General features: G+C 37.8%; 1 protein-coding gene across 1 annotated transcript in view; it reads right to left on the bottom strand.

Annotated features, from left to right (window-relative positions):
- The window catches only part of PLEKHH2 (pleckstrin homology, MyTH4 and FERM domain containing H2), a 125442-nt gene that overhangs the window by 63921 nt on the left and 47515 nt on the right, over positions 1–14006 (bottom strand). The window contains 4 exon segments of the mRNA XM_021001273.2: positions 5895–6889; positions 7209–7394; positions 12973–13054; positions 13726–13809. Of these exon segments, the coding sequence (XP_020856932.1) occupies positions 5895–6889; positions 7209–7394; positions 12973–13054; positions 13726–13809 (1347 nt within the window).

Genomic DNA, 14006 nt, shown 5'->3' with positions numbered 1-14006 from the left:
TCTCTGCTGGTGCTGAGGCAGGAATCTCTTGCTTTGCCCGTGCTTGGATCTGGGTGGGGGTCCTGGGGTGAGGAGGAGTGCTGGCACAGTGGAGCTTGTAGTGTCTGTGGACAGGAAACCTTCTTCACAGTTCCAGGACAGAAAGGAGTGCTTGTGGTGCCTAACAGACCACAGCACAGGCCACGAAAGGAGTAAACACCTCGCCCCTTATCATACTACCTTGCAAGAACTGAAAATTTATGGGTCCCTACAGGTATCTCTGAAAACAGCTATATAAACCCCAAAGACTTGGGACAGTGCATTTTCCACATTGGAAGCAGACTCTTACCTTAACAAAGAGTTTAGAATTCAAGTAATTGGCCAGGATCATGAGCAAGCAGTGCAAAAAAGCAATCTTACTTTGGTGACAAAGAAGATCAAAATATACAACCAGAAGAAGACAACAAAGTCAGAACTCCTACACCCAAAGCCTCCAAGAAAAATATGAATCAGTCCCAGGCCTTGGAAGAGCTCAAAAAGGGATTTTGAAAAGCAAGTAAGAGAAGTAGAGGAAAAACTGGGAAGAGAAATGAGAGTGATGCAAGAAAATCATGAAAAACAAGTCAACAGCTTGCTAAAGGAGACCCCAAAAAATAATGAAGAAAATAACACCTTAAAAAATAGCCTAACCCAAATGGCAAAAGAGGTCCAAAAAGCCAATGAGGAGAAGAATGCCCTAAAAAGAAAAACTGGTCAAATGGAAAAGGAAGTTCAAAAGATTACTGAAGAAAATGCTTCCTTGAAAATTAGAATAGAGTAATTGGAGGCTAGCGACTTTATGAGAAATCAAGACACTGTAAAACAAATCCAAAAGAATGAAAAAATAGAAGAGAATGTGAAATATCTCATTGGAAAAAAAACTGACCTGGAAAATAGATCCAAGAGAGAGAATTTAAAAATTATTGGACTATCTGAAAGCCATGATCCAAAAAAAAGCCTAGATATTATCTTTCAAGAAATTATCAAGGAAATGCCCTGATATAGTAGAACCAGAGGGCAAAATAGAAATTGAAAGAATCCACGATCTCCTCCTGAAAGAGATCCCCAAAGGAAAACTCCTAGGAATATTGTAGCCAAATTCCAGAGTTCCCAGGTCAAGGAGAAAATATTACAAGCTGCCAGAAAGAACAATTCAATACTCAGGAATAACACAAGATTTAGCAACTTCTACATTAAAGGACCAGGGCATGGAATAATATTCCAGAGGGCAAAGGAGATAGGATTACAACCAAGAATCACCTACCCAGCAAAACTGAGTATAATCCTTCAGGGAAAAAAATGGTCATTCAGTGAAACAGAGGACTTTCAAGCATTCTTGATGAAAAGACCAGAGCTGAATAAAAATTTGACTTTCAAATACAAGACTCAAGTGGAACATGAAGAGGTGAACAGGAAAGAGAAATCACAAGAGACTTATTAAGGTTGAACTGTTTACATTCCTGCATGGAAAGATGATATTTATAACTCATGAGACCTTTGTCAGTATTAGGGCAGTTGGAGGAAAAAAAAATATATGTATGTATAGGTAAGTAGGTAGGTAGGTAGATAGATAGATAGATAGATAGATAGATAGATAGATAGATAGAGGGTACAGGATGAGTTGAAGATTAAGGGGTCATATCTGGAGAATAAAATTAAGGGATGAGAGAGGATTATATTTGGAGAAGAAGAAAGGGAGAGGTAGAATGGGGTAAATTATCTCACCAAAAAAAAAAAAACAGAAAAGAAAATGCTCTTACCCTAGAGAGGAAATGGGGGGAGGTGAGAGGGAATGAGTGAATCTTATTCTCATAGGATTTGGCTTAAGGAGGGAAAACCATATACATTCAAGTGGTAAGGAAATCTGTCTTACTCTGTGGGAAAATGGGGGGAAGGGGGGGACAGGAGAGCAGAGGGATGATAGAGAGGAGGGCAGATGGGGAAAGGGGGTGATCAGAAGCTAATACTTCTGAGGAGGGACAGGGTCAAAAGAAAGAATAGAATAAATGGGATTAAGGGAAATAGAGTTAGTTTTTCACAACATGTCTACTATGGAAGTGTTTTGCATAACTGCACATGTATAACCTATATTGAGTTGCTTGCCTTTTCAGTGGGGGTGGTTGGGGAGGGAGGAAGGGAAAAGAATTGAAACCTAAAGTTTTAAAACATGTGTTTAAAAAAATGTTTTCACATGCTACTGGGAAATAAGAAATACAGGAAATGGGGTACAGAAGTCTGTCCTGCCCTACAGGAAAATAGAAGGGGAAGGGGATAAGAGAAGGGGGGGAAGAGACAGAAGAAAGGACAGACCAGAGGAAGGGATATTCAGAATGCATACCATCTTGGGGTAGGGGTAGGGGTGAGATGGGGTGAAAATTTGGAACTCAAAATCTTGTGGAAGTAAATATTGAAAACTGAAAATAAATAAATTTATATTAAAAAAAGTGTTATGTCCTGAGGGTACAAAGACAAAAGAGTTTACATTCCAACCAGTATACTACATATATGTGTATATATTTGTATGTCTGGTATGTAGATACAGACACATACAAAGCAAACATAAGGTAACTAACTTTGGATGGGAAGACATGAGCGTCTAGGGGGACTAGCAAAGGTTTCATGAAGAAGGTGGCATATGAGTTGACCTTTTAAGGAAACTTGGGATTCCAAGAGGCAGAGGTACAGAGAAAGAGCATCGCAGTCATGGAGGCCCCATCCAGTGCAAAGACATGGAGACAGAAGATGAAATGTTGGATCTCAGGGACAACAAGTTGGCCCTCAAGGCTGAACCTTAGAATGCAGAGAGGGGAATGTGGGTAAGATGACCAAAGAGGTAGGAATGGGTGAGATTGTGAAGATCATTAAATACCAAGAAATTTGTTATTCTTCATTTCTATCTGAATAAAAGCAAAAAAAAAAAAAGGCAAACTAAAGATCTGATTTGAGATTTGCAAAAAAAAAAATGGATAGAGGTCAGAGCAAGGTGGATTCCTGCAATAACATGGAAGTGCTTTGGGTTGTAGTAAGGATGAAGAATAAGTTTAGAAAGAATGAGGCAGAGGTTACAATCCAAAGAGTGCTGAGTTTGACGTCAGAGGAGCTGGGTTTTAATCTTGGCAGCACTTACTGCCTGTGTGTCCTTAGACAAGTCATGTTAACCTCTCTGAGACTCAGTTTCCTAATCTATAAAATAATGGAGGCTGGTCCTCCTACAAGTTTCCTCCCAGCTCTAAATCTATGCTCTTAGTCTAAAGGTAAGCTGGTATTTTTATTTTGCTTTCTTTCTCTTATGGGAAAAAAGTCACACAACCTTGGAAAATCCCATTTTCAATACTTAGGCTGCTAAGAGGCACTTGAAAGTGGAATTACTTCTCCAGGGTCAAGTGGATTCAGAGAAAGAAGAGCAAGATGAAAGACAATAAGGAAATAGGAGCAGAAAAAGTCATTTAACACAGTGAATTCCAGTCTCATCTAACTTCTTGGGAAAGTATACATAGTTAAAAGGGTCAGAATCATGGAGGAACATTGTCTAGCAGATAGATAATTGGAATTTTAGTGTCATATTCAAACATGCTTCCCTGTGCCATCTAGTATATAATACTATATTGTAGATGGATTCATGGTGGTCTGGACACAAAATACATTACAATTAAAGGTTCAATTCAAAATAAGAGTAGACGATCTATTTCTCTATGAATGTGCTGTATTTGAATAAGGAAATCATGTTCTTTTAAAAGAACTTAAAAGATGAATTAAGCCCCTAATTCATCTAAAAATCTAACAAAGCCCTCCAACAGCTCAGATACCATTTATAGGACTGATTTTACTGAAAGTATTGTATGGTACTTAGTGTGTTCCCAATGAGTAGTCAGAAGAAATTGAATTGGATCATGTTTTATAAACTTTTTTTTTAATGATCCAAAAGTACCCTTTGCTACAGAAACCAACCTTTATCAGTGTAGGCAAATTCCTTCTACCAGCATAGATCAGCAAATTTTTTTCTAATTTTTGAAGTTGCCTAAGGGCAATGAGTGTGACTTGGTCAGAGTCGTCTGGCCCTTATATGTCTGAAACAGGACTTAAACCCAGGTTATCCTGACTCAAAGACCAGTTCACTATTCTCTGCATCAGAAGGTTCTTAACCTGACATCTATGGACTTGGTCTGTGGATAGATGCCAGGACAGGGGACAGTCAATGAACTTGGATGGAAAAAAATTACAATCCTGAAATTTGGTATTTCTTGCAATTCTAAATTTAAAAACCCAATATCATTCTGAAAAGGGATCCATAGGCTTCAACAGATTGCCAAAGGGGTCTAAGACACAAAAAAGACCCTAGCTCTATGCCAAGCTACTTCTAAGCTCATCTTCTATAACACCCATATTCTCCCAGTAAAGCTATATGGCTACAAATCATGGAATACAATGATCTCAGAAGAATCACAATTCCAAATGAGCCCAATGGAAATGGAAACCTGCACGGTAGGTTTAAATAGGCTGAGCCAATGGGGTGCTAGATGGCGCAATAGATACAACACTGGGCTTGGAATTGGGAAAGACTCATCCTCATGAGTTCAAATTTGGTCTCAGACACTTACTAGCTGTGTGACTCCGGGCAAGTCACTTAACCCTGTTTGTCTCAGTTTCTTCATCTGTAAAAGGAGCTGGAGAAGGAAATGGCAAACCACTCCAGTATCTTTGCCAAAGAAAACCCCAAATAGGGTCATGAAGAGTCAGACCACTACCAAACAACAACAACAACAACATATGATGACTTTTCCATGAAAGGGGACATCAGAGTCACCATAAAGAATATGAATGAATGGAAAAGGAAGTGAATTGATTCCTTAGCAAGAGAAAAGGAGGGACAGCACAAGTGCTGCAACAAGGCCCTCCAACACCTTGGATAGATTCTCTAGGGATCATTTAGAGAAACACATAGACCCAAATTCTAGCCCTTTCCTCTCTGTTGATTATTTCCAACTTATCCTGTTGATGCAGAACTTAGTTTGTACGTAGTTGTTTACATTTCATCTGCCCCAGTAGACTGTGAGCAGTTGCCTTGACAGCAGGATTATTTTTCACCTCTCTTTTTAACCCCAGCACTTATCACAGGAGCTGGCACACAGCAGGCACTTCATTTATTATTTATCTATTATTTATAAAATGTTTATTGACTGATTGACAGGAATCTCCAAGGTAAGAGGGTATGGAGCGGGTGCTGCTTACAATCTGTAGCAGTGGATTGAAATACCTATAGTGATAACAGGTATTATAATAGATATAAATTATACATCTATATTGTAGATGTAAATTAAAGTATTAATATATGATGGGTATCTATAGATACCTAGAGGTAGAATACAGATATCTATAGATGGACAATATATATTAAATTATTAATCCATTAAATATCTATAAATTTATCATCTATAAAAGATGATAGATATTTTTATAGAACTATTGATAAAGATAGATGACAGAGGTGTCTATCATAGATAGATCATATTGTACATGTTTAGCCTATAACAGATTGTTTACCATCTTGGGGAGGGGGAAGGGAAGAGAAGGAGGGAGAAAAAAAATTAGAACTCAAAATCTTATAAAAATAAATGTTGAAAACTAAAAAAAAAAATAGATCATAGATTTATCTAAATATTTATAGTATCGTAATTCAAAACTTACCAAAAAGCATCAGGTACCCAGGGACTATATTCTAACTTCCTATTACATTAAGTTTCAGAAATGCTGGAATAAATGAAGTTTTTAGAAAAGACAGGAAAATAAATAAAATTAAACCTGACAATCAGACTGACTTAATACACTCTGAGAAGGAAAGGGCATTGTGGGGGAGGTAGCCACAGTGTAATAATTACCCAGGAAGGAAACCGATGAAGTGGAGGAGTTGGAGGTTTGCCTCCAGCTGCCTTCTTTGCAGCTGAATCACACACTTCTGAATCTTCTGAACAAGGTGCGTCAAGGGAGTCATAGGAGAACACTCCATCATCATAACTAACATCCATATTTTCTACGATCTCTGCACTATCTCCATCAACCAGATCGATATCTGTTTCCTGAGGTTTGAGGGGTCGGATCATGCTTATGGCATTTCTGTTTCTGCCAAACATCCGATCAGAACTTAGCTGGGGCTGACTCAAGTGTCTTTTGGCCAAAGCAACACTTATACTGAAAACATTAGGAATCCTTAACTTTGTAGGGGGCAGATTTGAGGAAGGATGGAACGGCATTGAATGCTGATATCCTTCAGTGGGCAGCAGGCTAGGATTCTTGGGTGCTAATGCTGGGGTTAAAATAGGACTTGGGGTGTTGGCTTCACTAGATGAAGATGAATAATCCAGTCTCTGGCACTGAAATTTCTTTTTCAGTTCATCTGAAAAACCATCTTTCCCTTTTTTACTCCGTGATTCACAATTTCCTTTTCCACTTGTACTGTTCTGAGCCTTCCATTGTGCTTCCTGTTGCCAGGAATATAACTTCTTATGCTCAGTTCTCTTAATGCCAAAACTGTCTTCCTCAAATAAAGAACTGCTGTCATCAGATGCTGTCAAATACATTTCACTTTCCATTCTGCTGTACCTGGTACTCTCCTCTGAAGTATGACTAGAAAGGGTAGAGTCACACCTGGATTTGGACCTTTCTTTGCTTTCTTCTTCCTCATCAGAACTCCAGCCACTTACTGTGACACAGGAATTCTTTGATGTGTCTTTGATGCCATCTATGCCTTGTAGGGTGTAACTTGACTTTGGTGCCCCATTCTGTTCCAAGCTACAGGAGTTTTGCTGCAAAGACCTCTGACTTCTGTTGTGTTCTTGTCCTTGGTTGCCAAGGGAAGTTTCTGGGATGTCCATTTCTAGAAAAGAAAACATCAACTTGGCAAGATGCTTTAAATAAGCTTGTCTATTTGTAAATTGGTTTTTTTCTATAACTACTCTTCAATAACTTGCAATTTGGGACAAATATAGTCACTCTAAATTAAACTTGGTTATTCTTCTTTACATAAGCTTTGTAAATTATGCCATTTAAAGAAAACATCACTTCCAATCACACGGGAGAACTGCCACAGTGAAGAAACAAGGTGCAAAAGAAAGCTTTCATACAGAAGATAAGCTAGTAAGAGATTCAAAATACACGCATACATGTAAAAGTAAATAACACTAGGCGATAAATACCTTCTACATGATTTCCTTCTGGGAACTCAGGTTCTTTAGATGATATCTTGCTTACTTCTTCTGATCTAATTACTTGCTGAGGACTCTTTGCTCTGGATAAAAAGCATCCAAAAGTCAAACTGCTTAGGCGTTGGCCTTCTGAAGGTTTTGGTGGGGAGGCAGTGGACAATTTCTTCCCTTGAACTTCTGCAATAAAATAGTTGAGAATGATCATATGAACTTCTAATAGACCGCACGTGAGTCCAAGTAATACACCATTTGGATAACTCTCTTCCCTATGTAAGACAAAAAAAGTCAAAATTTCATTCTTTATCCCAGAAGATGCCTTTATGTCAAAGACCACCTACAAAAAATCATGTAGCCTATGAGAAAATGCTGTATTTCTAAATCGTCATATGTTCGAAATGTGCTTTTTGAAAGTTTAGAGGTAAAGAATGTGGCCCCTTTATAAAATGTTGGCCTAGACATGAAAGTAGATTAGAACCTACCAGTATAAGCTGCAACCACATAGGAACATTAAGACCAGCAGTATAAGTGGAACCTGCTTACTAATGCTAGCATCTGAGGATAGGACAGCAAGGGCTAAGGGAGTGATGGACATCTTGGCTGCCAAGGCAACCTGGAGAGAACTGGATTCAAAGTGGAAGCAAAATCTTCTACTGAAGTCCTAACCCAATGCCTCATTGTGGCACGGAGGTCATGCCAGATTATCAAAGTTATGTCAATAAAGTGCAAATTCTTGCAGGCCCTACCAAGCTAAAAGATGTCCACTGCAGGCTCTGTGATGGACTGATTGTTGTCCAAGACCCAGCCCAGCTCAACTGAAGAAGACCCATCAACAGGTTGGTTGTATGATGGTTTATTTTTTTACTCTTAGAAACTGACACGCCAAAGAGAGATTATGAGCCCTATTAGTGGAGGAAACCAACAAAACCATAGATGTTTCAAGCACCAAAGTATTGTGGAAAAATGTCACAGGGTGCACAGGTAGACACCATGTTGTGGACTTCTAAATCCTATGAAGGAGGCAGATGGAGCAGGTTGGTTTATTCCGTCATGAAGGCAGACACTCTAAGCTGCCTCTCTACAGAAAACAGGGGAGACAGAGAACAAGATAACTGTTCTCCAGTTGGACTTGGAGTTTGAAACACCAGGCTTTAAATGCTGCATCAAGCATTTAACCGTGTGATTCTGGACAAGTCACTGACCCTCCTTCTCTCTGACTCAGTCTTCATCTCTAAAATGAAAGGAATGGCTTCAATGGCCCCTAAGGGCGCTCCAAAGCTATGATCTCATGATTAGGAAAGCCTCTAATCATCAGCTTGATTCATCAGCAATGGCAGGCAGTACACCATAGTTTGTTAAGCACTAAAACTACTTTTCCATCTTGTCCCCATAAGAATACTTCTCCCTGAGGGCAGGACCTGTGTTTTTCATTGTATTTGCATTCCAGCACTTAGCACAGTGTCAGACCCATAATAAGCACTTAATAAATGCTCTATTTACCAAACATATGTTGATGATAACTTAAGGTAATCGAGAGGGTACCACAAAACATCTACATATTTTAATTGTGATTATTCTTTTAAATCTGTCAAAGGATCACAGATTTAGAGCTGGAAAGGACCTTCTATGTCACCTAGACCACCTCCTCATTTTATAGTTGTGGAAACTGAGGCAAAGAAAGATCAAGGGATGTGGCCAAGGATTCACAGGTAGTAAGTATCAGAGTCATTTCTTAAACTAGCACTCAGGCTCTAAAATCCAAGACCCTTTCCACTGCTCCACATGCCTCCATCTAGCTCTGTTAGAGATAGTTCTTCCATACATACATACATACATACACACACACACACACACCCCAACATATACATATATAAATGTGTGTATATATGTGTGTGTGTGTGTGTATATATATAGCAACAAAGTTTTGTTTTTAAGAAAGACAGTATTGATTGGATCAGGAGTTTTATCCTGTCTTACCTGTGTTTAGGAAGTGTACCCTAGGTAAAATATTGCATATACTATCAGATGTGGTCAATGTATTGCTTGGTTTTGCTCAAAATACTTTTTCTTTATATCCTTTTCACTCTATAATAGGGTTAAGCTTGCTAGGTCGGTGAAAGGGGAAGAGATATATTCAGAAATAAATATAACATGTAAAAATTATGTCAAAAATAAAATTAAAAGAAGAAAATTAATGAGATTGAAAAAGTATGGTTGTATATAATACCTGAATTTTACACTGAAGTTGCATTTTGAGAATGAAAAAAAGAACTGAATTAATGAATGTTTTTAAAATAAGTTCATTTTTTTAAAGGAAGTGTACTTAAGCAAAGGTGGTCTAAGTTTTTAATAGTTACCAATGGTACCTGGTGGATAACTACCAGAATTAGAAGTAAAACATCTCTTAGAGAGAAATAATCAGCATTTAAGAGGCATCTCTATCAAATCTAACCTATTTCAGTAACAGCAAATGGCACATTCATCCCTTAAAATTTAATCCTGGAATCTTACGCTAAACACTGGATCAGATGCTTTCTATTATGCAGGTAGAGTATATGTGTGTGTGTGTGTGTGTGTGTGTGTGTGCGTGTGTGCGTGTGTGTGTGTGTGTGTGTGTACACACATACATATATACATATCTGTATACATGTGTGTGGATATGTATATGTATGTGTATATGCATAGGTACATGTATATGTATGTATCTTCCAATCCACCCCTCACACTAGAACTTATATATCCAAATCAGTGATTTGCTCAGTTACCTATATATATTTTGTCAATGGTTCTGCATTGCTAAAAAATTGTTTGCAACTCTTTTCACTTTATGTCATCATGTCTGAAACCAAACTCAACATTTTACTTAGTCCTTCCTGACTTTCCTATTTCTATCAATGGAACTAGCGTCATCTGAGTCACCCAAGTTAGAAAATTCTGAGTCATTTTTGACTTCTGTCTTTCCCTCACCCCCACATTCATTCTTTTTTCTCCATTTCCACTGCAACCACCTTTCCTGAACTATTGCAATAGCTTCTAATTGTTCTCCTTATCTACAATTTCTGCGTTCCTCCAATACATCCTACGCACCACTGCCAGATTAAGCTTCTTACAGGGGAACTCTAATTATATTATACCTTACTCAAAAATCTTCAGTGGCTACTCATTAATTACTGAATAAAGTATAAATTCCTCTATCTGACATTCAAGGTCATCCATAATTTGCACCCAACAAAGGGCACCATATCTTCTCATTCTTTGAATCGCACATGGTATCTAGCTCAGCACATTCATTCATTCCTTCATTCAACAAATGTTCACTAAGTACTGGTGGCAAGGTATCTTGCTAGATACTGAAAATGCAATGAAAAAATGAAATAATCTTGGCCTTCAAGGAATTTACATTCTACTGTACAAAGAACAGGGAGATACAACACGTACATGAGTAAATAAAAATATGTGAATTAATACAAGGTCATCTCATGGAAGAAACTGCTAATAACTGGGTAGATTAAGAAAGGTATAATTTAAGAGGAGGAGGGCATTGAAGGAAGCTAAAGATTCCACAGGGCAGAAATGAGGCAAGAGTATATTCCAGACATGGAGGACATGTGTAGAAAAGGCACAAAGGAAGGACTTGGAATGTTGTATATGGGGTAAAGCTAGGAAACCACTATGACTGGAACAGAGTAGATAAAGGGGAATAATCTGAAATAAGGTGGCAAAGGTAAGTGAAAGCTAAATTGTATGTGGAGAGGAGAAGGAGAGCAGGTAACAGGGAGGTGGATGTTAAGTGACAGGGTGACTATTTTATATAATGTATGTATAAAGTATAATGTATATGTGTGTGTGTGTGTATATATATACATATATATGTATGTGTATATATACATATACATATATATATATATATATATATATATATATATATATATAGAGAGAGAGAGAGAGAGAGAGAGAGAGAGAGAGAGAGAGAGAGAAGTGTGTGTTAGACTTAAGGTCAAGAAGACAGGAGTTCAAATCCAGTCTCAGATACTTTTAGCTGTATGTGTGACATTAGGCAAGTTATTTCTACTGTCTCAGACTTACTTCCCTCATCTGTAAAATGTGAATGAAAATTGCATCTGTTGTGAGGATCAAATGAGATAACACAAAATGCCTTTCAAACCTTAAAGCACTATATAAATGCTAGCTACTATCTAAATTCTAGTTCTTATCCTAGAATCAATGGAAAACCATTCAGGAGTCTTAGAGGGAGATGGTCAAACCTGTCTTTCATGAATAACTACTTTGCAGCTGAGTAAGGAATAGATTGGAGAGAAGAGAAGATGAAGGCAGGAATAGTCTGTCAACTAAGTGGATAGAGTACCAGGCTTGGAGTCAGGAAGACTCGATTTCAAATCCGGCCTCAGACACTTATTAACTGTTTGACCCTGGGCAAGTCACTTAACCCTGTTTTCCTCAGTTCTTCATCTGTAAAATGAGCTGGAGAAGGAAATGGCAAACTCCTTTAGCATCTTTACCAAGAAAACCCCAAATGGGTTTATGAAGAGTCACAAAGCATTTGCTATGTACCAGTCACTGTGCTAAGTGCTTGGGATAGAAATATAAACAAAAAGATAGTGCTAGCCCTCAAGGAGCTTACATTTTAATGGGATGGGGAAGAGTTCACACATGAAAGGGAGTTGAAAAGCAGGGAAGTAGAGGAAAGTAACCGGTGTCCCTAGATGTTACAGAAGCAGGATAGTCAAGACCTGGCAACTGGTTGGATATAAGAAAGGGAAGACTCAAAGATGACTTCAAGATTGCAAATCTGGTTTACTAGAAGGATACTGTTGTTACCAACAAGTTTGGGTAGGTTTAGAAGAAGGATGAGTTTTGGGAGAAATATAATGAGTTTTGTTTCAGACATATTCAATTTGGGATACCTATGGGATATCCATATGGAGGTTTTCTAAGTAATACAGGACTAGAGTTGAGGAGAGATATTAGAGATAGATAAAGAGTTCTGAAAGTCTTCTGCATAGAGACAATCCCTGGATCCATGGGAGACTATAAGCTTGTGAAGGGAGAGCACATACAGATAGAAGACCATTCAGGATAAGACCTTGAGAGATACTCATGTTCACTGGATGGAAGGAAGAAAAGGAGGAGGATGAGGAAGAGAAGAAGGAAGGAGGAACAAGAGAAGGAGCCAGAGGAATGGTCAGAAACGTAGGAGGAAAGCCAAGTTAGAGCAATGTCATGGAGGCCAAGAGAAGATGAGTAAATATTTGCTATGTTGAATTGATTGTAGTAGTAGAATTGATTGATGGTAGTAAATTTCATCCCTTCTTAATGATGGATTGGATTTGAAGAAATAGCCAAAACTCACGTAGAAGCAAGTCTGGCATATAAGGCAAGTGCTCAAGCAGGATAATGAGGTGCCACTATAAAGGAATAAAAGCAATTTTCTTATATGGCTCACAAATTAGTTTGAAGGCAATTCCAAAAGAGAATCTCTTAAAGTGTTTTGCGCCAGCAGTGGCAACTTTGGAGCATGGGCAGTGCCTCTTTAAGCAACTACATTGAAGAGCAACATTTAGTTTCATGCATGAGTTTGGGTTCATTTTTTGAAAAAATTCATTCTCATATTTTTTGGTCACATTTTATTCACCATTCATTATTTCTAAAAGGTGTGTAAGGATGAAACAAGGGTTCTTTGCACCCACATACACCCAAACTCAGCTACCTTACTTTAAAAAAAAAAGCAGCCACGTACCTTGGAGTTTTGCCTGTATTGTTCTTATTTCTTCAGTTCGGTTTTGGTTGATCAAACGGAGGTTCTGATTCTCCAATTCCAGCTGAAAGCACACAATGTAATTCAGTTCTAATCGGGTAACATTTCTAAAACGAACTTGTAGATTACCACACTTAGATAACATAGAATACCTTATTACTCTCAACCTGGATCTAAGTAAGCAAAGGCAAAAAACAAAGGCTAAACAATTTAGCAGGTGAAATTCATCAACACAGACTGTCAACTTAGAAAATTATGGCCTCAAATTCTTTCTTTCTTTTTTGCCTGAAAACAGATTTAACTCAGTGATCCAGATAATTGCCCTAACTCTCCACTTGACTGTACCTCTATGAACACAGGCATTGTAAAATTACTTTAAATAGCACTGAAAGGATTTTTACTGCTTAATTTATCATATAAGCTAAACATTTTCTGATATTCAGATGCGTAAAACATCAATATCATATTATATACTTACAAGTTCTATAATTCATCTAAATTTTATTTATAATTAACTCATTAGGACTCTGACATTCCCAATGATAACTTGTCAAATGTGTTCGATATTATTATTTTTTTAATTCGGGAGAAGCCATTGAAATTTAGTCTATCCTTCACAAATTTACCAAAAGACAGCAGCACCACCAACTGACCAGAATTTTGTATTTCATTTAGAATCACCCCATTTTCCTGTGACTTATCTCTTCAAAAGAAGCAAAAATTCAAGCTAAATACCTCTTGTAGTTTGACAGTGACCCATTCTTTAATCTTGGCTGCTTTCTCTTCTATTATTCTGGCTTCTTGTATTCTCATTTGTTTCTGAAATCACATGAGCAATTCATCAATGAGATGAAAACACAAACATCCCAATCTAGGAAGCAATAGAAAGAATTAGAGTGAAGAGTCTTGGTTTGGATTTCCAATTCTGACACTAATCAGCTGACAGACTTCAGAGGAGTCATCTGACCTCTCAAAGTCTCAGTTTCTTCATCTCTAAGATGGGAATAATATTTGCA

This window comes from Phascolarctos cinereus, unplaced genomic scaffold (assembly GCF_003287225.1).
Source record: "Phascolarctos cinereus isolate Bilbo 61053 unplaced genomic scaffold, phaCin_HiC Scaffold_2;HRSCAF=192, whole genome shotgun sequence".
Taxonomy (NCBI): Eukaryota; Metazoa; Chordata; class Mammalia; order Diprotodontia; family Phascolarctidae; genus Phascolarctos; species Phascolarctos cinereus.
Note: the sequence above shows the minus strand (reverse complement) of the source record. Positions and strands in the feature narration are given on the sequence as shown.